The sequence below is a fragment of the Pseudopipra pipra genome, chromosome 6 (assembly GCF_036250125.1).
Source record: "Pseudopipra pipra isolate bDixPip1 chromosome 6, bDixPip1.hap1, whole genome shotgun sequence".
Classification (NCBI taxonomy): Eukaryota; Metazoa; Chordata; class Aves; order Passeriformes; family Pipridae; genus Pseudopipra; species Pseudopipra pipra.
In genome coordinates, this window is record NC_087554.1 from 57,280,405 (window position 1) to 57,304,974 (window position 24,570).

The 24,570-nt window shown below is 38.8% G+C and overlaps 1 protein-coding gene across 1 annotated transcript in view; it reads right to left on the reverse strand.

Annotated features, from left to right (window-relative positions):
- Nucleotides 1–24,570, reverse strand: part of JAG2 (jagged canonical Notch ligand 2) — a 70,560-nt gene that overhangs the window by 23,755 nt on the left and 22,235 nt on the right. Inside the window, exons 3-7 of the mRNA XM_064659370.1 lie at nucleotides 20,306–20,360; nucleotides 13,039–13,293; nucleotides 12,045–12,105; nucleotides 1,179–1,309; nucleotides 673–792 (exon numbers count right to left, since the gene is read on the reverse strand). Of these exons, the coding sequence (XP_064515440.1) occupies nucleotides 673–792; nucleotides 1,179–1,309; nucleotides 12,045–12,105; nucleotides 13,039–13,293; nucleotides 20,306–20,360 (622 nt within the window). The remainder of the gene's footprint in view (nucleotides 1–672; nucleotides 793–1,178; nucleotides 1,310–12,044; nucleotides 12,106–13,038; nucleotides 13,294–20,305; nucleotides 20,361–24,570) is intronic.

The following is a 24,570-nucleotide window of genomic DNA, read 5'->3' on the forward strand; positions in this document are numbered from 1 at the left end:
GATCTGTTAGACTCAAGTCACAAAGCCATACTTCATCACAAATGTGGTTTAAATGCTTTCCTCCATTTTGGTAATGGGAACAGGGAAGACACTTTTTGTTCAGACTGCTCAAGGTGACTCTGTAAGACAGTTTGAGCACATTTCCATAGTACTCAACATCTGCATTATTAATCCAAAAGTATTAGAAGTCCCATATTAAAAGATTTAAGTTTCAGTTGATTAAAAAGGATAGCTAACACATTCAGCCAACTAAAAATTGGGCCAAAACCCCACATCACAGTTAAAACTACAGTGTCCATCACCGCCACCTTCCTTAGACCCCCATCTTGCATAAAATGCATGTTTGTCAGCAAGCCAGCAGACAAGAAAACAGGTAGTGGGGAGAAAGGTAACAGGAAAAGGTGCATGTGTAACCTATTTCTTCCATGAGACTACAGCCCAGTTGCATGTGAGGATTAAGGAAGTGAAGAACTCTAAGGGAAGAAATATTCCCAGTCTCATCTAAATCCAAAGGAAATTGCTGCAGCATTTCTGTTGCCCTCAATGATTTTTTTGAAGAGCCAGCATAAGGCACTAGATAGGAGAGACAGAGCTGGCATATCCCCACTGAGCCTATAAGAATGCCTAAGACAGTTTCAGATTTCCAAAGACAGATGTGATATCCACAAGTACCAATTTCGCAGTTCTTTCCAGAGTAGCCATCTGGGCAGGCACAGCGATATTCATCCGGCTCAGTGTTCATACAGGTTCCACCGTTCAGGCAGGGATGGTGATTTCCACAGTAATTCAGATCTGGACAGAGAAAAGTGTCAATCAACAGGGAACACAAATCTCACCATTTCAATCCCTGGTCAGATACACAGATGCCTTTCTGCCTTGAACACCATTCACCCACATCATCCCCATATTCCGTGAGCTAGCCTGTCATCTGGTAACTATCCACAGAACAAGGAAGAATGAACAAGAGACAACTGCATGAGTTAGAAGAGTCAGGACCATTCAAGCCTTTTTTCTTAAAACTTCTTATACTTATGATGCTTAGGCACCATCTGCCATAAAAGAATTAAGGCACAGAAACACTCAGGTAGTTGCACACTAGCAGAAAAAAAAGGGGTTAATGAGTTATCAGTTAATCATGCAACTTAAACTTATTTTTCCTGTACATTAATGTTAAGTACCTTTGTTACAGAGCAGGCCACCCCAGTTGGTTTCACAATTACACTGCCATGGTTCATTACAGCTCCCATGAGCACAGCCTGGGTAGCGGACACACTCATCACAGAACTGTCCTTGCCAACCATAATGACACCTAAGATGTAAGTTCACATGTTAAAAGTTAGCAACATGATGCTTAATTATCAGCAGTACATGTATTTAGAACACCACACTTACCATTCTCAAGAACAAGGTCAACTGCTCAATGTGCAACAGATAACAAAACTTTATTTATCCTGTTTAGAAGGGACATACTAGTCTTGTTGAACATCCTTACTGGAACTCATTCTGCTCAAACATATTACATACCCTGGCAACAAACACCACCAAGCACTATGTGTTATGAGAACTGTACATTGAATTAGCTGTTCTTTCACAAGAAGTCCCATCTTCACATAATCATCTCACACTAGGATAAAAATTGTGATTGATATAAAAAAAAAAGTTGAAATTGCTTTTTAAAAGGAGGCTGCTGGCTTACTGCACTGAGCACCACAGGGTTTTTCTATGAAGAGAAATTTCAAGATAATAGCTACTTTGCTCTAGAGTGCTACAGCCTTAAAGGACCAGGGCAGCCAGAGAGGTAGCAGTCTTGCCAATTTTCTCAAGGCCTAATTTCTCAAGAGAACCCTTCTTATAGATTTACTCTGTTATAGCCTCAGTGTTCTCTACTGACACTATGGAAAAAGTACTCTTTGGAGAAAGGAGGAGCAAGAACAGAAACAAAAGCTATTAATAATTCATTTGGCTTAGAGTTGAATTTTTCCCCCCCAAGATTTCTTCAGAGACCAGTATCTTTATGTTAATCTGTAACAGAAGCAACTGTTTAGGCTATAGAAAAGTGTTAAAGTCTGAACTTACAAGAAAAAAAAAAAAGGGCCTAAACTAATGTTTTTTCTTAATATATATTTCACACATTTTAAGTAAGAAGAAATAGTAAGCTTGCTCTTTTGAGCCAACAAAAGAAGTGTTCTGCCTGTTAAAGAGTATTTGTTATACAGAATTTAAGAGACATACTAGCAACAAAGAGATGCATAAAAACACTGAATGGGAGTTGGGCACATGCATGCCACTGCTGCCCTAATGCCTAGGGGAAGAAAAGCATTAGAAATGCAACTGTACATTTTTTAGATTTAACACTACCATTCTATTATCCACTTTTTGAACAGTATAAAAGAACAGAAAATAAATTAGGTCTTTGGGGTGCAGTGAGAAAAGATAAGGAAGAGATATATAAATGAGAAGTCTTGGTTCCTTGTGATTCAATCCCCTTCCACTGTTCCAGTGAGCTGGATCAATCCCCAGAGCAACAGAACAAGTTGTGCTGGCAGCATAGTATTTAAATTTCTACTATGTACATCGGCAGAAAGAATCTAGGTACAGATCTTTGCAAGACCATTTTTTTCCATATAAAGTTCTAGAACTACTTTGAGCTCTTAGTCCCAGTACCTGCTCCTCATTGAGAACCTCACAGCTGTGGGATCCCTAAGGAGAACCTCAGCTGTGTTCCCAGCCCAGAGGCCTCAATTGCTCATCTGAGCAAGGCTGTCAGAAGCCTGGAGAACACACATATTTTAGATGCAGTTTTCTTTCGCTGTATTACCAGTAAGAGGAAACAAATACTGCTCCTGCTAAATTTGATCTCTTCCTTCCTCCTCAAGGACAGAAAAATCTTTTCAGAGGCTGGTAATAAACAATAAAAAAAGCACTTTACTGGCCCCAACCCAAATCTTCATCTATGCCAAACCTGGCACTAGTGCCAGTGATTCACCATGACTATCCCAGCCAGAGTCAACTCCCCACCCACATACAACAAGAATTTTCAAGAGCTGAAAGTCTGCATCACAAAGCAAATAATCACAATATCTCAATTTGTTTTCCATAGCCAATGGATAACAAGATTCTTTGTTAAACATTGCACTGGTACTTAAGAGTACAAGGAAAAATACTGACACCTTCTAGAATTTGAAGGCGTCTTAAGCACCCACTTGAGTTTGTAGGTGTGCTTGATGGCATTAAAATGAATTCAGAAATAAAAAAAGGTTGCTGCTTTTTCATGATATTCAACACAGTCAAAGTTTACTGTTAAAGTTGCCACCAAGCCTGAGGGAAATAATTTCTAGAGGCTAAAAGCAGTCCAAAGGAACACACTGTTTACAAGTCAAAAGGTTACTATGTGGTAAGCTGATCAGCCCTCAGTTTACAAGGAAGAGTAAATTAGGATTTCCTCTTGAACAGGAAGTCTGGTCGCATCCTATATTAGCAGGTGCTAGAGCAGCATTAATTTCACTTCCTTCTAAAAAGATAATGTTTGCATGGATTTTGGCTCACCCTGAGAGCAAGATGTGTTCAATAAAGAGAAACCAATTCAGAAATGGGCATGTTGTCATTTCTGAGAAAAATATCAAGCCAAAACACAAGGATGAAAAAGGTTAATGAGCCACTATAAGAAGTCCAAAAGGTACACACACAAAAGCAACATCATCAAGAAAAAAAACAAACCAGAGTTCCTTTTCGAGTACCAACCACTTGTGTAAAAGCCAAAGGGAAACTGCTAGTGCAGCAAACAGTGGGCTAAAGTTACTTCTTCCCTGCACCCCCCCACCCAGTAAAGAATCAACTAAATTGCAGTTCTAAATTTTTCACATCTGACTAAATAAGAAAGCCAAATATAGAGAATCCATAAGGATTCTCATTGTTCAACGGACAAAGAAAATTCTTATTGGAATCAAGATTCTACTTCCTTTGTCCTTCCCCTCTGCTGACTTCATCAGCTCTAACGTGTCTTTACAACCCAGCACATGCAAAACAAAAATCAGGCCTGGCTTAATCTTAGCCTTTGCTGGGTTATTAGCAGTACAAAGAAGCTACCATAAATAGATTGTTACAGTTTAGTAACTTCCTGACTGGAGGTTGAAGTACAGGCATCTGCTCCCAGACCAAAGCATCCCTTTGGGTCAGAATTAACACAGTGTAATAGGGAGAGAAGAACAATTGCTAGTTATCTTGAAACCAAGAACTTGCAGAAGAGACCTGGTAATTCTACAGGCACACTTCACGGCTTCCATTTTTCTTAGATGAGAGTCTGGTGGCAAAAGAAAATGAGAATTCAAATAAAAGCCTGGAGGAAGGGGAGGTGGCAGGAGTTAACATTAGCAAAAATTCTAGATAACATTTCAGTCTTCAGATTAAAAAAAAAAAAACTGCAACTGTGCAAAAAATATACTGTTGTTATTGACAAGTAGATAAAGTCACAGTAATTCAGCTCAGTGTATACTTGGCCATAATAGCCATAATATGACAATGGGGCTTCAAACAGCTGAATTCCAGGATAAGAAAAAAACCACTTTCTACAGTAAAACTCAGTGTGTTTAAAGTAGTAAATTTAGCATCAGGGAAACCTACAGAAGCACTCATCACTACACACAGTTCAAAGGTACATATGTCCTCAGAGGCAGGAGCAGGAGGAAGTGGGGAAAGGAAAAAGAAATAGAAGATTTGCATTTTTGGTTTTTTTTTCCCAGGGTCATTAAAGAGCTAAACTCATCAAGTCCAAAAGAACAGATTTTTCTACGGAACTATGCTTTCCCTACATTCTTTTGAAACAGTTATAATTAAGGGAAAAGTTGACAGCAGTCTTTGCTTTTCTCTGAGGATGTTTGTGTTATAATTATTTAGTGAAATCTAGGTTGAAATTGAGCATTTCCAAATCAGATGGAACAAGATCCAATGCTGCTGTATGTAAAAAGATACATTACTGGGAGGAAAAGGCCCTGAGCAACCTGGTCTAACTAGACCTCCTCAGGCAAGGAGGAGAGACTTGATGATCCTGGAAGTTTTGTTCAGACTCTTATTTTATGATAAATTCTACAATGGCAGTTATGGAAGTGATGTGGAACAGTAAAGAGATCCTGATGGTCTGTAAACCATGGTCTCTCAGCACCTTGCATGATTAACTCCTCCTTATCCCAAAGGAGGATGCCTATCTGCTAACACAACAAAAAAGTTAAAGTTGACCATTGAAAGCACCCTAACTCAAATGTTTTGTACTATCTTCATACATGGTTTATTCTCCTGGTTTAATCACTTCTAGTTATTTGAGAGTCCTGAATCTTCTGTGCAGAAAGGTCAGCTGAGAAACTTCGTCTCACATCTCATCCAATCACGGATCTACTCTGGTAAACCTTAAGAAAAAAGCTTTGTAATAGAAAAGAATAAGAGGATACCTAAATAAATTCTGTTCTACACCTATCTGCAGATCTGTGTCAGCACTTCATGCATAAATACACCTAAACCACTAATGTGAAGAAAGTCAAGACTATTTCTGCAATCTAGGTCAGAATATGGGACCTAAAAATAAATTAAAAAAAATCTCAGGGAGGATGTAGGCAATGTGGTATAAGCCTTTAAATGCCACAGGTTACACTTTACTGGTATATTGCTCTTTCTACAAAGGCTGAAGTGAGGATAATTATGACATACTTACACATATTTTTTAAGCATATTCTTTTGGAGAGAGCTTCTCCCAATCATGTTTCAAGTGGAAGCTGGGGCCAAAACACTCAACACAGGAAAATGAAGAAGAACAGTGACATTAAGAGCAGAAGCAAAATGCATCATTCAGGGGTGGGGGAGAAATAACCCTCTTAAATAGAAAACCACTAAATTTTCTAATGACGTGAACAGGATGGTGTTGCATAGGCCAGAACAATAGCTTTATATTAGTTATTTACTTAAAATAACTATAAGAAAGTCTGTTTAAACTTTTAAGAGATTACTTGTTGCACAGCAGGCAGCAATATTGTCTAGCTCTTAGATCCTTCAATGCTGAGCATCTGAATTCAATGTTAATAGGTAGTACAGTACTCATTCACTAAGACTTGTCACAGAAACACTTTGTCTACTTTCCTACCTCTGAATTAGGCAAGACAATTTTGTGAATAGGAAAGGAAAATATGCTTGTTAATGAACTCAAATAGTTTAATTACCTGAAAGCTTGTTATCTTTTCCTCTCACCCCCAGCATTCTTATCACACCAAAAGATACAAACCCTTCCCTACAAGCTTTTTTCTCCTCTAATAAAGGAAGTTATTGAAAGCTAACAGTCTCTCCCCAGTACTACTCAGAGTTTTGACAGAGTCGATAGGGGGGATGGTTCAACATTTTTTAGCCAGAACACTGCTCAGTTAACTCACAGTAAGTGGCTCTAAGGGTGTGCCTGTATTTGCATTAGTTCACACCTGGAACATGCTGTTTAAGTGAACTGCCTGATCATTCCTGTTGCTGGTGCATTGGTTCACCTCACAGAGCTGTTTTGGAACAAAGGAATTGGATTCCTTTTAGGTTAAGCTAAGGTAACATATGACAACATATGCCAGGAGCACATCTAATGTGTTCCACCTGCAAACAGGCACTCAGTCCACAAGAACAGACTAGAGCTAGTCTAAAATTTAAAAACCTGAAGTGTTTTGAGTATAGATAGTGGGTTCTCAAGGCTGCTTTGATCTACTGTTCTAGTTCAGCTGCACTACCTACACTATTACAGACACAAGTTAAAGCATTACATGTTTTTATTTCCTGTACACCTGCTCACGTTCTCCTGGAAGCAGCACCCACCTTTAGAATACATTCTATGCCTTCCTACCCACTAACCATCCAAGCAAGTGAAAGCAGAGTGTGCCTCAGTTCATTGACCAATAAAGAAACAAAACATGGGACTCTTTGTGTAACTTAATGTGTCTACTTGTGAAATACTTGCCAGCATTCCCAAAGGGCTTACCACTAGGCCATAAAAAACAGTAATAAAAGCATACTGGCTGTAACAACAGGGAAGAATACTAAATACGATGAAAGGCATAGTAATTGTAGTAATTTTACAAGATCTTTGAAACCCAAAGCTGTGATACAATATCTTACACCAAAGAGGTGACAGGAGATGATGAACGGGTACCAAGTGCAATCCTGCAGGGCCAAAACAACAGCCTTAAGCTCTTTAGGGACCATAGGCAGTCCAACGTTGCAGGAATTGAAGCGGTCAGATGCCGAAGCAGCTAGCACACTGCTCAAACAAGACTGTTTCTAGTTTACTGCTCAGAGTAGTTTATGAGATTTCTCATAATTCTGCTCTGGAACAACTGTGGAAGCTCCCCACCTCTTACTTCCCCCCCACACTTTTAGAAGCAGGAATAGCATTTCCTTTTTTTCAGCTCTTTGTGACCTTTTGTTAGTCCTCTACAGTCTTTCAATAACAACCTGTTTTGAGAAGCCTCGTTGGATCACCTTGAATATAAGGATGAGTTTACAAGACTCCAGGTGCCCTTTTTTATTGTTTTGTTTGTTTATTTGCTTTGTTGGGTGTTTCTTTTTGAAGTTTAGGCAGAGTTCCCCAGTGCTGATGTTAACCATGTTATCTACCCAACTGCCATAGAAACACAAATGAGAGATCAGTGTTATTGGTAGGCCTCCTACTGAAAAAGACAGGAAGACTATGCAAGTCTAAGATTTAACAAAGAATCTCTAGAACACTATTACACTCTCAGTATTCCAGGTAGTTGCGAGCTCATTTTGCAACTCAAGCTTTTGAGCCTGCATCTCTGCAAAGAAAGTACTCAGTACTTGCTCAACATGAATAATAGTTGAGCAAGTTTGGGCCCTTAAAGTTCTCCCATCACTAGGGAGATGGCTAGAGCCCTTGCAGACTCTGCTGGAAACACAAAATCAGCTTTGTGAGCAGGGAAGTTCCAGAAGTGGAACACAAGGACTACAGAAGGCACGGCACTGGACAGAAAATTTGAGAAATCTGTTTCAATGGGACAAAAAAAGGATATGATTAAACAAAAACACACCAACACTGTAAAACAAATCTTTTGTCACACATATTTCAAAATTAATTCTAGAATAAAGTCAGTTGAAAGCACATCAACCTCAACTTACAAGTTTTTGCTGCAAGTACACTTGCTTTGTTCACTTTCCACAAAATTCACATTACAGCTCTATTAACAATCCCATTTCTAATTCATTTCAGTTAGTCTACACATTCTAAAGAAATTTTGTATCAGAGTAAGACTGGCATTTCCCAGGTCCTACCATAGCTCCAGAAGCTGAACACAACCTGAGTAGTGTTAAGGATTTGACTCCTTTTATTTTGCTTTAGATGAGAAACTTAAACATTCAAAGGCAACAGGAAAAGTCAAAAGACTTCTGAAAATACCATCATCCTGGCAGGAATATGACAATGTAGGCCAGATATGAGGCATATCTGGACCTCAACCAAAGCCATACCACTCTGGATAACAAGGAAGTGAAAGATTAAGCTGTTAAGCCTAGTGACAGTTTATGAGTGGTACCAAACATAGTCAGGTCAGCAGTTTTAATCAAGGAAGGAGACTGTCACTTGTGGTTTCTCTATATTCAACTTTGCTAATTGCATAAGGCGGTTGAACCTAAGCCAGATATGAGCCATTAGATGAAACTTCATTCTCCTCTAGACAGCTTAATGGAATTTAACAAAGTACTTTGAGTGATGTAAAAACATACAAAAAGCACCAACATCATGGCTCAGCAATGTTGCTTCTTTGATAATCCTTCCTACTACTTTGGCCTGGCGAAGTCAATAAACAAGAGCATCTGGTCTGCTGCTGCAGACCAATGTTTATTGACTTTCTCTATCCACTATGGATAAAGATTGGTTTGTTTTCTTTTTATTTTAAGAAGCCGGCAATTTCCCATTCTTGCAAGACTAAGCTAAGTTGCTTTTGCTTTCCTCAAGGATGTATTTTTTTCCTCATTATGCAGAAAATTTTTTATTTTTTCTGAATTGCCTCCACAATGACAAAAAACTATTACCTAGACCTAGCCATACCATAAAATCATTTCCTACATCAGGGCATCCCTATTTTTTTTTCCACTTTGATGAAAACTCAACAAAAGGAATGGAAAAATATTTCAACACTAACTTTCTCAAAACAATGGGTATATGAACTTGCCTGACAGATGATGTACAACTAGAAATAATGGCACATCCTTTATTAACAGCCTAAGGTCATTCAGTTATTTCTAAGATCTGGTTTCATTATAACTTTTAATCCAAGAACAGCTCCATATTACATTGGAACATCATGAATGGAGGGTAGATACTTTCTATGAGAGCTAGGCTGAAGCCTGAGAGACACAGTGCCTAATTTACCTGCATGCTCATGCAAGTTGAAGAAAGAAACTGTTTTCCAACTTTTCTATTTAAAAACACCACTGCAAATTCTGGCAATCAAGTAGCTATTGGCAGCAGTAGATTTCCATGCATCTCACACCCATATTTTTCTCACATTTTTATTTTCTTTCTGAATTAAAAAAGGACATTGTTTTCACCTGTTAAAATGACAGTGGCAACTGTCCAAAAAGCAGGATGAAGCAATCTAGATTAAAATTCAATAGCACCAAACATAGCAGTTTCTTTTAAATAACAGCTTCCTTTGTACTGCTGAAGATAAAGGTCATATCTGTAAGCCTTGTTTATTTTTAGTTCAGCATCATTTTTCTACAGAAAGTATTATCCATTTCTGTTAAGAGCAACGTTTCTAATATAGTCTAATAACTATTACAGAATAAAAGTTAAAGACAGCTGTGTGAACACGCTCAGGCTACCAAATCACTATTCAAGACATAGTTGACAACTTTCTGCAGTTTTGCAGAGTGGCCACTGTTCTCAGACTTGCTGATCACAGATCTATCACTTCAGCAGACAGGCACTAAAAAACAAGGCATACAATCCATTTTTCCTTCTCTCAGTACTTTCAGATGACAGAATTGACCTAACAAATAGTGAGATACCTGGACAGAGGCCTTAAATAGACTCAGCGTTATTTTTGGGAGCTTAGTTTAGCAAGGGAACACCTGGAGTTCAATACTAGATGCTTCTTCACATCAGGACCAGGTTGCAAGGAAAGGCTTTGCTTGTATAAGACTACATATTGACAGGCACCTTAAAAAAAGTAAACAGCCACTCAGCCCCCCATCTTCAAAGGTTTTGTAGTCCCTTCTTTAAACCCTCCTCCTCCTCTCCAACTTCTGCCTTCAGATTCATTTCTCTGTGAGACCAGTTGTAAGTTAAAAAGGAAACTGCACCAATCCCTCTCACTCCCCAACAAAAAAAGGTATTGCTTTCTGTTTGCTTAAACCTGTTTCTTTTACACCTTTAGTCAAAAGACTTCTTGCATTCAAAAAGCAAATATTCACAGGCTCCTAGGATGTTCCTTTGAAACCTACAGGTCTCCAGAAACCCTTACATGAATCAAAATTCATTAAAGTAGGTTCTCAAGGGGAAAAATGTGTTCCTGGAAGGCTCAGAGGAAGGAGAGCTTCTTCCTCAGGCAGAAGTGACACTGGCCCAGCTCTCAACCATAATCTTTACTTGTAACCTAAAAAAAAATCACCAACAGCAGTAGGGGCACACAATACTTGAAATCACAAGGAAAATATTTAGTGATATGGAAAGATTAAAAAGCCACTGCTTAAATATCTGCCTTGAAAAAAAATCCTTTAAGGGATATTTTATAGCTCTTGAGAAGTGAAACTACACACACACACACACCCCGAAGCGCAGCAAATTTCAAATTTACAGTTTTCAGTCAGATCCGAGAGCTACAACACACCAAACCTTCAACAAGTCAGCTGCATCTGATGGAAGTTCCAGGGCAGCAAGAAACCACTCTGTGGTGCAATGATTTAAGGCTTACTTTGTTATCTGCCATGCCCCACTGACAGAAGCTTCAGGCTTTGCAGCAGGATGGGACTTGTCCGCATGCCACCTACCACAGCTCACAGACTGGCACCTCAACCCCAGCTTAGCTCTAAGCCCAGTTAAACTAAATTCTCTGCATCCTATTTCTGCCACTTCTGTGACGGTTGCAGTAATTAGTAGTAGAAGGATGAAGCAAAATTGCCTTAAACTGTCACAGCTTGCCACAAGTGGTATTTGTCAGCTCTCAGGGGTTCTGGCAGCCAGTGCAGTTTCACATCATTCCAATCAAGCAGGTTCAACGCAGCTTACTAAGGAACCACTGCATAAATCTACTCTTGGTGATGCATTCCACTCTGACCACAAATAAACTCAGAACTTACACAGAATCCTAAACTTGCAAGCAGACCTGTCCCATTTCTTCAACAGCCAGTGTAAAAATAACACCCATTTCCCCTTGACCTACTATGTCGAATGCCTGAACCTTCACAGGAAAACAATCAACTGCCCTTGCTATCAAAGTCTACTTAAGTTGCATCATGAAGTTAAAGGGAACATTTCAGACTCTGTTCTCTCATATTCAGGGACCAAAAAAGTTTACCTGGGGTAGAAAGTTTTGGTTGGGCTTGCTACTGTATCTCCATTACTAGCAAAACTCTTTTTTTTCTTGGAACAAAGTCTGGTGACCAAAATATATATATTGAGTTTCCTAGGACTGTGAGCATTCCCTGATCCTAACAGTCCAAAGAACAAGCTGCCCTTTTTATTTGAGAAGAACAAGTAGTACATAGAGATCAAAACTAAGGATTTTGAAAATAATAACCAAAATATTTTTCTCATTTGAAAGAGGCATAGTTCTGAATTACATGAAGCAAATCTGTTCAGTCCTATATGTGTGAAAAATAGAACAGCATCACAAAACAGTATAAAGTATATGCAATTCTTACATGAGACATCTACTTCAGATCTCTTTCCATCCATGTTCTTACACAGAATTTTTCCATTTTAATGTAGACTTTTTAAAAGCAGCACCATACACAGAAAACACTAGAGATCAGTACTCCTAAACAGAAGATACTCAAGCATGCAGACTTACTTGCATTCCCCAGGTACACTGCAACCGCCATGGAGCAAATTACATCCTTGTTTACACACAGCTGTAAATACAAAAAGATTTAGGCATCAGTGTGGGCAGCCAGGTGTCCATTAGTGCAGCAGCAATCTGGAGCTGTTCAGGTATGGCTTCTGTCATTTAGCCTGTCTGTTGTTTGTGCAAAGCAGACTGTCTTTTGCCATGTTCCAATAGTTGTTGCTCTTCCAGCTAGCTATTTCACAAAACACAACTCCATTACCAACAAAAAGGTTTGCAGCAAGAGTGTCAGCACTGAAACATTTCTCAAATAAAGTTATTTTTAAAACCTGGTGTTACGCTGGAACCCCCAAACTTCAAATGCTACACATGACCTTGAGTAAGCCCTAAAAATGGCCCTCCCCATCATTAAAAAGCTTTTTACTGAAAAGGAACAAAAAACAAAACAAAGAAGCCCTCAGCAGAAGAGTTTATCAAATAATTTTAGTGCTAATTACCTACTGAAGACAAAAGGCAAAGAGATTTGATTGAGTGGTACATTAGAAGAGATGACTACACCTGAATTTCTGTTCACATTAAGAGCTATCAAAAAGCTTTCAGCCTTGCATACTATACACTTAAAATTTTTCATTTGCAAAACCAGGGCATTTCTCCAGGACTAAAGTCTATGGTATTACTGATGATATCACTTCAATAAAATCTTACATTAGGGGATGTAATACATCATTTTGCTTTGAAGGAACACTACCACTGAATGAATGTAACACGTAAAAAGATGTCTCACTGTTTTGAATCCTAAATTTAAGTGTCCATAGAAAACATCAGAAGCAACACTGTGCTCCACTTTTCACAGAGGATGTTTTACTTCAAAGATTTGTATTTAAAAGACGAAGTCTGTACGTGCTAAAATTAATATGCCATAGGACTGACACCACAGAAGTACCTACTGCAGTTTATTATATATACACCAGGGCTAATCAAAACAAAGGAAACATACTACCTTGTTTACATTCTTCGCCCATCCAACCCTCCATGCAAGCTTTGTTTCCATTCTGATCGCAGGTGTAGTGACCAACAAAGTCATCTCGGGGGCCGCAGAATTTATTGCACAGGGCACTGTAGTAATTTTCGTCACACTTCACCCTTATCTGTACTTCAAAATGGGCAACAGGACCATTGATTTGTAGTGTCTTCCATCGATCTTCTGGGTTGATCATGCCAGCATGTGCCACTCGCTCTATTAACAAGTCTTCACCTTTTTTTTTTTTGGAAAAGCAAACAAACAAAAAAAAGGTAAATTCAACAGGTGGTAAGTTCAATAGCACACAAGAACATATGGAATCCAATTGAAAGTATTCAACTAGTTAAGATAAAACCTAGTGAAGAAAATGTTAAGATGATAAAGATCTACTGTGTAACTGAATTTTCCTTTGCCTTGCAAAGTTCATTACAGGAAGGCCAATTTAAAAAAGTGTCCCAAAGGAAATATTAAAAAACCCTGGAACATAATCCATAGGAAATAGCTTATTTTTCAAGGCAGCCAAACATACCACACCCACACGCTGACAACTAGCAGCTTTATCTTGATTTGAGGCTCTTTTTGCCTCCTTTTTGTTCTTATAAAATTGCACAATCTGCATAATCTAGTAGCTGAGACATTAAAGTTCTCTGGTGTGAGTTTAATTTTAAATATAAAACAAAACACAATATATTCAATATGCTATGAAGTTACTGAGCAAAAGTAAATGCTCTGATGGGCTTGCATTATTGTACATAAACTGGCTTGGTGCATTTTATCATTCTCTCTACAATAAAAGCAAAATACCTTTAAGAAGCATTTCAGAGAACACCGTGCAGCTAATATTTCACATTTTGAGAAGATATAAAGAAGTGAACCCAGGATTGTCAAGGGCCATTCTCAACTCTGTATCCAGCTTATCCTTATCCCTAGTGAAACTACTGATAACTGTGATCTCTGTTGCAATACAGTTTGTAAGCATCCTGCCTTGTCCCTGTGGAAAGCAGCAGCACTCCTACTGCCAGGTTCCATTAAATGAGACCAAATGTGCACAAAGTATTATCTGTCACAGGGGACAAGAGGATTCTAGGATATAAGGTTGTGGAAACTGCCAACACAAAGTATTTTCACTTTTATGAATATCCATTTTGTACTTTCATTCATGTAATTCTTGGTATAGAAGCTTCAATACGAGGAGAAGAGACACAATTATAGTCAGTACAATGAAATTATACAATGTCTCCAGCAAACATCGAGAATAAGCAAAGCACAGTAAGGGATAAGGGCAGACAGTGAGTAATTCCAGTGACAGGAGTTTTCTAATGGTTTCACTATTCAAATCTGGTACCATTCTACTGCAAGCTGCAACTGCAACACCGAACACTAGTTAAGGACAAGAAGGTACAGAAGCTTCACTGGTACACATTAATTTCACACCCATCTATGAAATTACTATAATAATGCCACCTAAGAGCTTCAGCATCCATTTTGTTTAAATAAAGTTTATTTAAAATGCCTGTTAAGAGAAATAAAGAACCAAAAACTTGCACACAGCAAAAGGCTGAAATGGTAGTAAGAGAAAGCCTAAAGTTCAAATAATTAATAATATAAAACATACCAAGCTGGTAGCAAGCAATATTACCTTACTACTTTCAGCAAATGTATTTTACCTACTTACTTTCTAGAACTCATTAACCTAATCTGTTTAGAAAACAAAAACAAAGGAGTGACTTTTTCTCAACTAGAAAGTTATTGACAGCATAGAAGCATCCTGTCTTCTCTTACCAAAGCAGCATTTTCCCCTCAGCATGTAAAAGGACTCAAATGGCAATTTTCAGTCACTCCAACATTAAAGAAAAAGGAAAGCTACAGAAGTAGCCAGGTCTGCAAAGCATTTTGTTCTCTTGATATCTTTTTTCAAGTTTGTTTCTATAAAAATGTTTCCTCTTAATATTAAACAGTACTGAACTTAAAAAAACCCAACCTTTTTAATTAAGCATTGAAAGTACTTCAGTTACTAAGAAATTATAGTATCTCTCTACTTTAATATTAAAAGTGGTATTGCCATGTATAGGCTACAAGTCATGCTTGCCTGGACTAGTCTGCATAAAACATTTCTTGGCTAGCTGAGACACACTGATGTCTACCCCTGTTCTTTAACTCTCTCATTCCTATACACTAACTCCTCTGACATCCAGCAGTACATGGATGACAGAGGTATCAGAGTGGACAAGAAACATGCAAGAGTGGAAAGGTAGCCTGCATTTTATTTTTGACTTAACGGAATATTTATGGTACCAGTCACCACTAAAAGATTCACTATTAGATAGAATCATAGAACTGTTTAGGTTGGAAAAGACCTTTAAGGTCATTGAGTCCAACCATTAATCCAGTACTGCCAAGGCCACCACTAAACCATGTCTACAAGAGTCACATCTACACATCTTTTAAATCCCTCCAGGGGTGGTGGCTCCACCACTTCCCCGGGCAGATTTCAACATCATTTTGTATAATCTTATTCTTCTCCAATGACTACTGATCTAAAAAACTATAAAGGAAAACATGCTAAACCACTGGATGGTCAAGGAAATTTGAACAAATAGCAGATATGCACTACAGAGCTATTTTTCAGCTAAAAGCAACAGTGGCTCCTTAAAAACAGCTGCACCAGCCACTGCTATAAAAGTGTTTCCTCAAAGTGCATCAGATGGACTGAAGAACAAGTCCTGAGATTAAAGCAGTGGCTTATATAATAAAAACCTTATCAGGCATCTTCAGGCTAATGGAGATTCATCAGACCCAGTTAAACAACTGGAACAAGCATTACAGCTACTGCAAATATACCTATGCAGAACAGACCTCTTGATACCGGGGCTCGAGAACAGGGGAAATAACCCAAGAGTGCTTTTTTTTTTTTTGAACACTCAAACTTTATCTTCACGAGCTCCTCTGAAAAAGAATGTATTCAGAGTCTTAAGAGTTTTTCCTTAAGTTTATATCAGCACAAGTAGGGCTTAACAGCCTAAATAAGCAAGCCAAATAATTTACCCTGAACCACAGAAGGCATCAGAAAATCAGCTCCAAGCCATTTAGTTTCTAACACTTAATTCTCAAGTACCAGAGTATTAGAATTCTGCTTTACTTCTAATTTAAAACTGATCCCAACTAGAAGGTGCATCTTCCAAAGAGATCTGTAATCACAGGGAGGAACGTGTTTGTCAGGGTTCCTCCTTCCTCCCCCACAATATCAAAGTGCTTCTGAAGCTGTTCCAGTTTCTCTCACCTAACTGTTTTGATGAGACAAGTTTGCTCCCTGCATCTGTCTTTGCCATGGAAGTTTACCTTAGAGACTCAGACTCATTTCTTTTAGCTCTCAGTAAAGGCAATGGGCTGTATGACTGAATTTGTCTGGTTATTGGTCAAAAAAGTAGCATTCATTACTCAAACTTTCACACCCCCCAACAAGCAATTAGGCTTCTTTTCCTTGATTAATAAGCAGCTTTTTACAAGCCTGTCTAGAAAAGCAGATAGTAGTACAGATGTTTGCACAAAAGGAGACGATGGACAAAAGGTAGTTCTTTAATTAATGTTTCCAGAGCATCTGATTTTTGGAAGAGAAAGTCTTATCTGGAGAGTATTTAACTGTGCAATTGGGAGCCACAAAACACAAATAAGAACACTGCTCATCAACACCCTAACTTTTAGCAGAGGTCAGACATTCCCAACCAGCCACTCACAGGGCCATGCAAAAGGTGATGCTGGTGCCTGTTTGCAAGGGAACACACACACGGTACCACGTGACGTTCACTTCCAAAGGAACAGGAGGTGCCCTTTTCAGGAAGCACATTCTCTTCAGCTGTTTTCAAGCATGCATTTCAAAATGCCATAAAGGACAGACTAGTCTCCTACAGATTTCATGGGAAAGAGGAAGGCAACCACTGCATCCCTGCAGCGGACTTGTAGTCAAATGGAAAGTTACTTCACATGTGAGGATGCCAGCTTGCTTTGTAATGGCAGGGCTGGGTCAGATCTCTGCTACACAGCTTGAAGTTTGCCAAGTCAAATGACTTACCTGGAAAGCAGCAGGGGTTGCTGTGACAGATGACAGCGAGCAGGCCCTTTACAGTGACTTAGTATCTAAGCCAGTTTCCTCTCCCCCTCTTCCAAAGCAAACAAGTGGTAACAACTACACTGCCACAAGCTTACCTCTGGGCCAACCCTGGGGCACAGAGGAGGAGGAAAACACAGGAATAGGTCAGGAATCCGGGTCTGAAAGACACTCTTAAGAGTTCATAGTTTGAGGTAAGTACAGGGGAAACATTTGCCCTGGCAGACTTGTTCTTGAGATGGTACTTCACAGATCTGCTCTGAGCCCCCTTGCCTTGCTTTCGATGAGTGCAAGGAAGAACACAGGATACAAGGGCACAGAGGGAGGGAAGAATGACAAGTGTTCTAGAACCTTCAAGTTGTTCACTAGAAACCCCACTTTCTAGGTTTTAGGGTTTCTTTTGTTTGCTTGTTGTTTGGTTTGGGTTTTGTTGTTTGTTTTTGTTGTTGTTTCAGTTTTATTTTGTAGGGGAGTTGTTTTGTTTTGGATGGGGTTTTGGGGCTGTTTTGTTTTGTTTGTTACCCACTTGAGAGTCCAAGCTGAAACACAGAATCTACATTTAACTTTCAGCCTTACTCATCCTCATTAAAGGAAAGCAAAACCTGACTCTGGAACTAATTAATCAGCTTATAAACAGATGCTGGCAATTACTTTGATTAATCTTTCTTACAGTAGCAACAGAAGATACATGTAACCTGATCCACAGACCAGCTCAGTGTTCAGGATTGATAGGGAGTTAAGCTTTCCACAGATACTCACTTCACCCCTCCAGGATGCAGATACAGTTTGTCTTTTTTCTGGAGAAGTTGCCATATTCCTTTTCCTATTCCCTTACACACGATTTTTTACTGATGTGCCCCTGTGTGGCAGTTCAGCACTTGTAAAAATACAAGTGAAGCATCTTTGCATGTTGACGGATTCACAAGGCAAAACCTACTGGAGGACTCACTGCAAAGATCAAACTCCCTCCCCCCCCCCCAAAAAAAAAAACCCTTCAGCAACAAGGAATTCTTCATAGGAATCTTACATGCAAGTGTAAATTGCAGCATGGCAAAGCAACAGATCTGTCACGAAATTGGTAAACAGATTACAGAAACACTTAACCAAAACAAGCACTTTGATAGCATTCTGCAAAACTACAGGACAAGAAAGTCTTCCCGAACTGACATGACAAGCCTTCTAGTTTCAGATGCAGTATGACTTAGCAGTACCTCTTCAGCAGCCTAAATTAAAGGGAAGTTCACTTCCCATTAGCAGTTTCTCATGAGAGCTAAACCGTAATCTGACACTTATATAGACTCCTGCAGTTCACAGAAACTTAAATTAAGGAGATGGCACACTGGGCCTCCAGAAGGCACTCTATATCCTGTTGGCCTCAAGTTCACAAAAAGAAGTGTGACATGAATGCAAGTAAAGAGATTTGTTAGAGCATGTTAAACTAAAAAGCACAACAAAGACTTAACCCAGGCCTGAAGCGATCGTCCTCTTATCAAATGTATTTAAAAGAAATACTGGGGGTTTAAAGCTACAGGTTTCTAAGAAGATTCTGCAAATCCTAAGAAATATGCAAAGTTATGAGACCATTACTTACCAAGAAGCTTTCTAATAAACAAAATACAACACTTAAATGCATACAGATGACTTACAGGGTAGGCTCTTCATGTTCACCCACTCCTACAACACCATCTCATGAGCTGACCTGCCACCTAGAACTAGGGAATTTCACTCCAATATTTGCTGTATTAGTTGTCCCTAGGTAAATTATTCCCAAGATGGAAAGTATTTAAAGGAATTAGCTTAATGTAGTACTTTTTGAGCAAAGCATTCAATAGGATTCCTCCAATCTGTTGCTTTGTACGATATCTAAACTTATTCATGAATCAAGCTTACTCTGCTCAGCACACAAGATCTCATTTTGAATACCACATCCAGCTTTGGGAAGTGTCATTCTAGAAGGATGTGGACAAACTCAGCTGAAGAGTTGCAGCAGCATAAATATCAGAGATTTAAAGAAAACATGGCTAATAAAATTTGAAGAAGTTGTTAAACACAACAAAAGTTTAATTCTAACAGAAGAAGGGTTCAGGAACAAATTAAACACTCATCATTACTTTGTCTACCATTGGAGATACAGTATGCTAAAAAAATCTCTCAGTTAGGAAAATTCAAGTGAGACTGATCCCCATCTTCAAGAAAAAGGACCTTGAAACTCTGACATGGCATTAATATTAATTCAGCTCTGCCAACTTGTTATGCTTGATGCATTTTGATAAGAATGGTCAGTGAAGCAGGGGAGGATGCAATTGATAATTTGAAACTGATGATGATTTGGGACATAATCCCTTTGCTATCTTAATGTCTTCCTCTACGTTGATCCCAAACAAAATGAAATAGTCCACCAATAACCACAATGCAAGTCTGAGGTTCACTTAGCACTTGTAGCCAGAAGCGTTATTTTAAGACAGATTTGTAAACCATTACCGAAGAGTAGGTTCAAGCTGGAGTCCCACTTTAGCAACAATATAGCAATCAGCACCCTTTATGATTTTCAAGTTTTTATACCATAATCTTGCTTTTCTTTCAGATTAATAGCTCTGCTGATACTGAACATTAACATTTACAGACTGAAAATAGAAGGTACTTGGACTTGAGGAGAAACAGAGAAGCAATCATACCATGATTTAGAACACAAAAACAAAGCCTGGTTTCTTTATGGGAAGCAAGAATGCTTAGTTGTTTACTTGATCATGAGAAGTACTGCACAGCATGGTTAAATGCAAACTGAGGAGAATTTAAAGTGCAACTCTACAGCACAGACTATTGTCCTTCCTTTAAATAATAAAAACAAAAAAAGCTACAATGGTTTTCTAACATTTTTTAAAGCTAGTTATCAGGAGCTGCGTTACAATCTTCAGTTACTATTGTCCATTATTTTTCCTATACAGCAATAATTTTTCATGGTTCCTAACCCAATAGTCACTGTTTGGGCATGTACAAGCCTTTTACTTAGACAGCAGGTTTGCATTCAGGTTGATTGGGAGGGATGGCTAGTTGCAGCAGTACACCATTTCCCTCCTACCCAATTTGCATACAAACAGCACAGAAGTTAGTAAAAACTCCAAGTTTTACACAAATACTCACCAGCTTTTGTATCGTTATCCCAATCCCATGCTTCTAATATTAATGTGAACGATCTCTGAAAAGAAACAAGACACCAATTAGACAGTAATAAAAAGCTACTGGTTGCACACCAGACAAACTGTGATTTGAAATAAGCAGATATTCTTGCTACAAGAAAGCCAAATGAAAGCAGTTAAAAATTTCACTTCTCTGTTGTCATGTGAAAGCCCTTGAAGGCATCTTCTCAAAAGCATGAAATATAACAGCATTAAAAATTGTGGTGCAAACCATGCTAACAGCAAAACAAAAACATCCCCCCCACACATAGAGGACTGAATTATTATTATTATTCTCCTCCCACTGCATCTAATTCTCAGCTCTGCCTAGCCACAGAAATCCTTTTTAGACACAGTCCTAAAAGGTTTAAATGAAATGAAGTTCTCAACCTTGGGAAACAGCTAGGATATTTAAGACTTAAACAACTGAACCGCTCCCCCGAAAAAGGAATAAAATGAGGTAAGTCTGTACCAGATCTGTTCTACAGAAAAACATATCTAAAGAAGAAACACAGAATTCACCCTGCATCTATCAAAAATTTAGACTTCTTTCTCATGGAAGGGACAGCGTGAAAAACACACCTGCAAAAGACACGGCAGAAACGTAATTATTACAGCAAGCACACCTGGCGCTGTATTTTCCCCAGAGGAAAGAGAAAAACCATGATTTCAGACAGTTTTAAAATTATTTGGAAAAAACATGAAGGCTTTACTTCACACTAAAGCAAGGCTTCAGGCATCTTTCTCATGTTTATGATCAAATACATAGGACACATGTTGATATTCAAATACTAAGCTTATTTAGAAAAAAGTTACCTTATGCACAGAGGTAATGTTTACCTGTTTTGTGTTTAACAAGAATAGCTTCAAACCCTTCAGCTTTGACAGTCTCCAATGGTTCCAAGTAACACTGAGATCCTCACATACATTCAAAACCAAGGAAAAAAAAACCCACCAAGAACAGGAGTTATTGCATCACTGTCCTAAAACCCCGCTGTACACATCTTTGTGCTCAGAGGTAAGCCACACCAAAACCTGGGGTTCATTAAGTACAGCAGAGCCAAGCCCTGATGTGTGCAGAATTCACAGGCTAATGATCTATGAACTCACGTGGATATGGGGACATTCGGCCAAGAAATTTCCGCACTCTTAGGAAGAGGATTATGTAAGAATTCAGCCATCTTTCACAGCATGGCTAAAACTATTGTACTGTTATATCAAGAGATGTATGTTTTCACTTTGAGATAGCTCATAAGTGCTTTTTATGCCCCTCAACTTCCCACCAAGTGATCATAACACTGAAATCTCCCCATTTTAGAACAGCAGCAACAAGAACAGAGATCAGTGCAGCACCCTAAGCAGAAAGGCTCTTTGCCTGGAGGTCTTTCACTACCACAGCAGAGTCTACTCAGAAGCACACTTAACTGAGTGCATATTTTTCCACTGTTTACTTATATTAACACACAAACAACAGCTCAGTCTTTGAAAAACATCTTTTTGCTGTACTTTCAGCTTCAGACATATACTGGGGAAGATGATTTTCCATCATTGAAACAGAAAAAGTAAATATTTAGATTACACAAGGAAGGAGGGGGAAAGGGAGCTCAGGAGTGGCTACACTGGACAGAGGCATACTGGAGTTTGGACTGCCTTTGAATAAGGACAACTGATCGAGGTCAGCTGAGAAAGTAAAGGTCTCTGCTTCTGAGGTATGATATCATAGCACAACTCACAACTCCACCCAGTTTTTTTGAAGACAAGTGTTAGTGAAGCATTTTAGTAGATTCACCCTCCAACTCCCCGCTCTCCCATGCCCCCAACCACCAATATCTCAGTATTTAGAGATTCTACTGTACTCTCAAAACACTGCCTGCCACCCTTCTTTCTAACTGCAACCTGAAAAAAAAAAATACCTTAAATAGTTGAGAAAATAAGTACTATGTAGCACTGCCCTAACATTATCTTCTTCTGGCAATGGTGAGTTATCCTTATTTTGAAAAATTATGAACTAATCCAGGCAGAATTCTGCAAATCGGTGCAAGATCCAAAGATGTTATCCACCTCTTCTACTTTTAACTACTTGTCTTCTAACATATCCCCAGTTTTCCTGTGTTCCACTGATCTGTATTAGAGGTATAAACTAGAGCCCAAGTGCTTCCAGATGTCCACTTGCTTATCTTATGTAAGTGCTGGTCTTTCCTACTGCAAATTGACTTCTGCATCCGACTTCCCACACAAGCCAAGGCAGAAAAAAAAATTCAAGCTGGACTTGCTGCCTTAGGAAACAGATCAGTCAACTATGCTTTCCCATCATACCATTTGAAAGCAGATTTGTATCTTTGCTCAGGATGCTAAGGAATTTTTGTGGGTTAAGACAACTCCACACAATACACTGCTCCAGCATGCTCATGCTGGATAGTGTGAATGGGGATAAAGAGGCCTTCTACCAATTTTAAGATGTTTTAAACAAGGAATCCAATAGCTCTGGCAGCAAATCTCACAATCTAAGTTGTCATAGTCTCTGGAGTTGAAAATATTCCTCTACTGTCTTATAGAGACTCAATAGTACCTTAGAAGCAACTATGACTCTGGTTCTCAACAACTTTTTCAAAATGTGGAAGAACTGAAATTCTGTCCCAAACCCTGACCTTTGCTGCCCACACAGCTCGTGCTGCCTCCTCATGGCTTTGCAAGCCCCAGGTTCCACAAGCCTGGTCTCCAGCATTTGCTTTTACCATTGTCCCACTAATGACCATCAAGCACCATAAGCCCATTTATAAAAAGCTTAAAACCCCTACAAAACAAAGACAAGACCCAGACTATTAAATTCTTTCACTTACTGGCATCCCATAGCCTCAGTTTCCCTGTGTTTACGTATGGGCTAATAGGTTATCCCTTGGTTGTTCGTATGTAAGCAAGCATATGGAATGTAACATTTTAGGAAGGCTTGTAGTCACACTTGCAGGAGATTAGAGATGTTAATCAGATGGCATTAAACAGTATTGATAGACAAATACATATTTACTGGAAGATCAGTTTCAGCTGGGACAGCTCTCAGTTGTGCCGCTTCCTGCTTTCTACTGAATTACACCTTCAAAACCCTTAGACACAGCAAGAATGCAACCATAAAACTGATTTTTATGGCTATTTTACCACTAGAGAAGACAGCTAAGGCTACCAGCCCAATTTGTCTTCCCTTCCTCACTTTCAGCTACTCAGTAACTTGAAAGAGGAATTCCTCTCTGTGGTAGTGCAATAGATTGTCATATTATAATTACTACACCTCAAAAGAGAAAGCTGGTCCTTAACATACTGGTTCAAAAAAAACCAGTCTTGCCCACTATCACATGTAGGAAGTCTTGCACTAGATCTGCTTAAGCTCATTTGAATTTTGCACTTTAATTTAAAACAACAGCTGAAAACTTACAAAAAAAAAAAGCATCTGTGTTACCAAGTATGTCTATAGTATGCTGCACTGAGAGCTTCCCAGTTATGGCTCAATTATCAGAAACATGTTTGACTATCAAAATGATTTACTAGTGGAATTTTTAATATTCATACACCCACCCACACTGTAACCCTGCCCAATAACCAGAGTAGGAGCTATAAAGCTGAATAATACTAATGGATATAAACTTTGAAGGATATCTTTAGCTCACATAATGGCCATACTCATTTTATGCATTAGTCACACCTGTACTCTTCAACAGAAAGTCTAAGACAGACTACCCAGCACACCATCTACTAACACCAGCTGCAAGTAACCCTTCTATTGCACAGACATTGACACCAGACATTTTTCTCAAATGGTGCTTGCAGCAAACAGCTTCAAAATTTGCACTAATTTAGCTCTTGTCCAGAATCTAAGGTCTACTCATACTGCAAATCTTTAGCCCCCTCACATCATCCAGCAGTGTCTTGGCTCTTTGATGTACCTTTGATATGAACAGGCCAGCATAAAAGTTATTGAAGACAGAACGTTCTCCATAGACTGTTGATATGAATGTGTGTTCAAGTTCAGGCATAAATCTACCAGAAATCTCTATAAAAGTATCCTAAAAATGCCCCAAAATCATGAGTCTTATGCATAATACACACACCCCACCTCACCTGCTTCTTCTTTAACTTGCACACAACTCTTGCTGTAGGCTGATATAACCATAACAGCAGGACATGCACACTCCAGTCTATTCTTACATATAAGAAAAGCTTTGTGAAGTAGTACCTGTT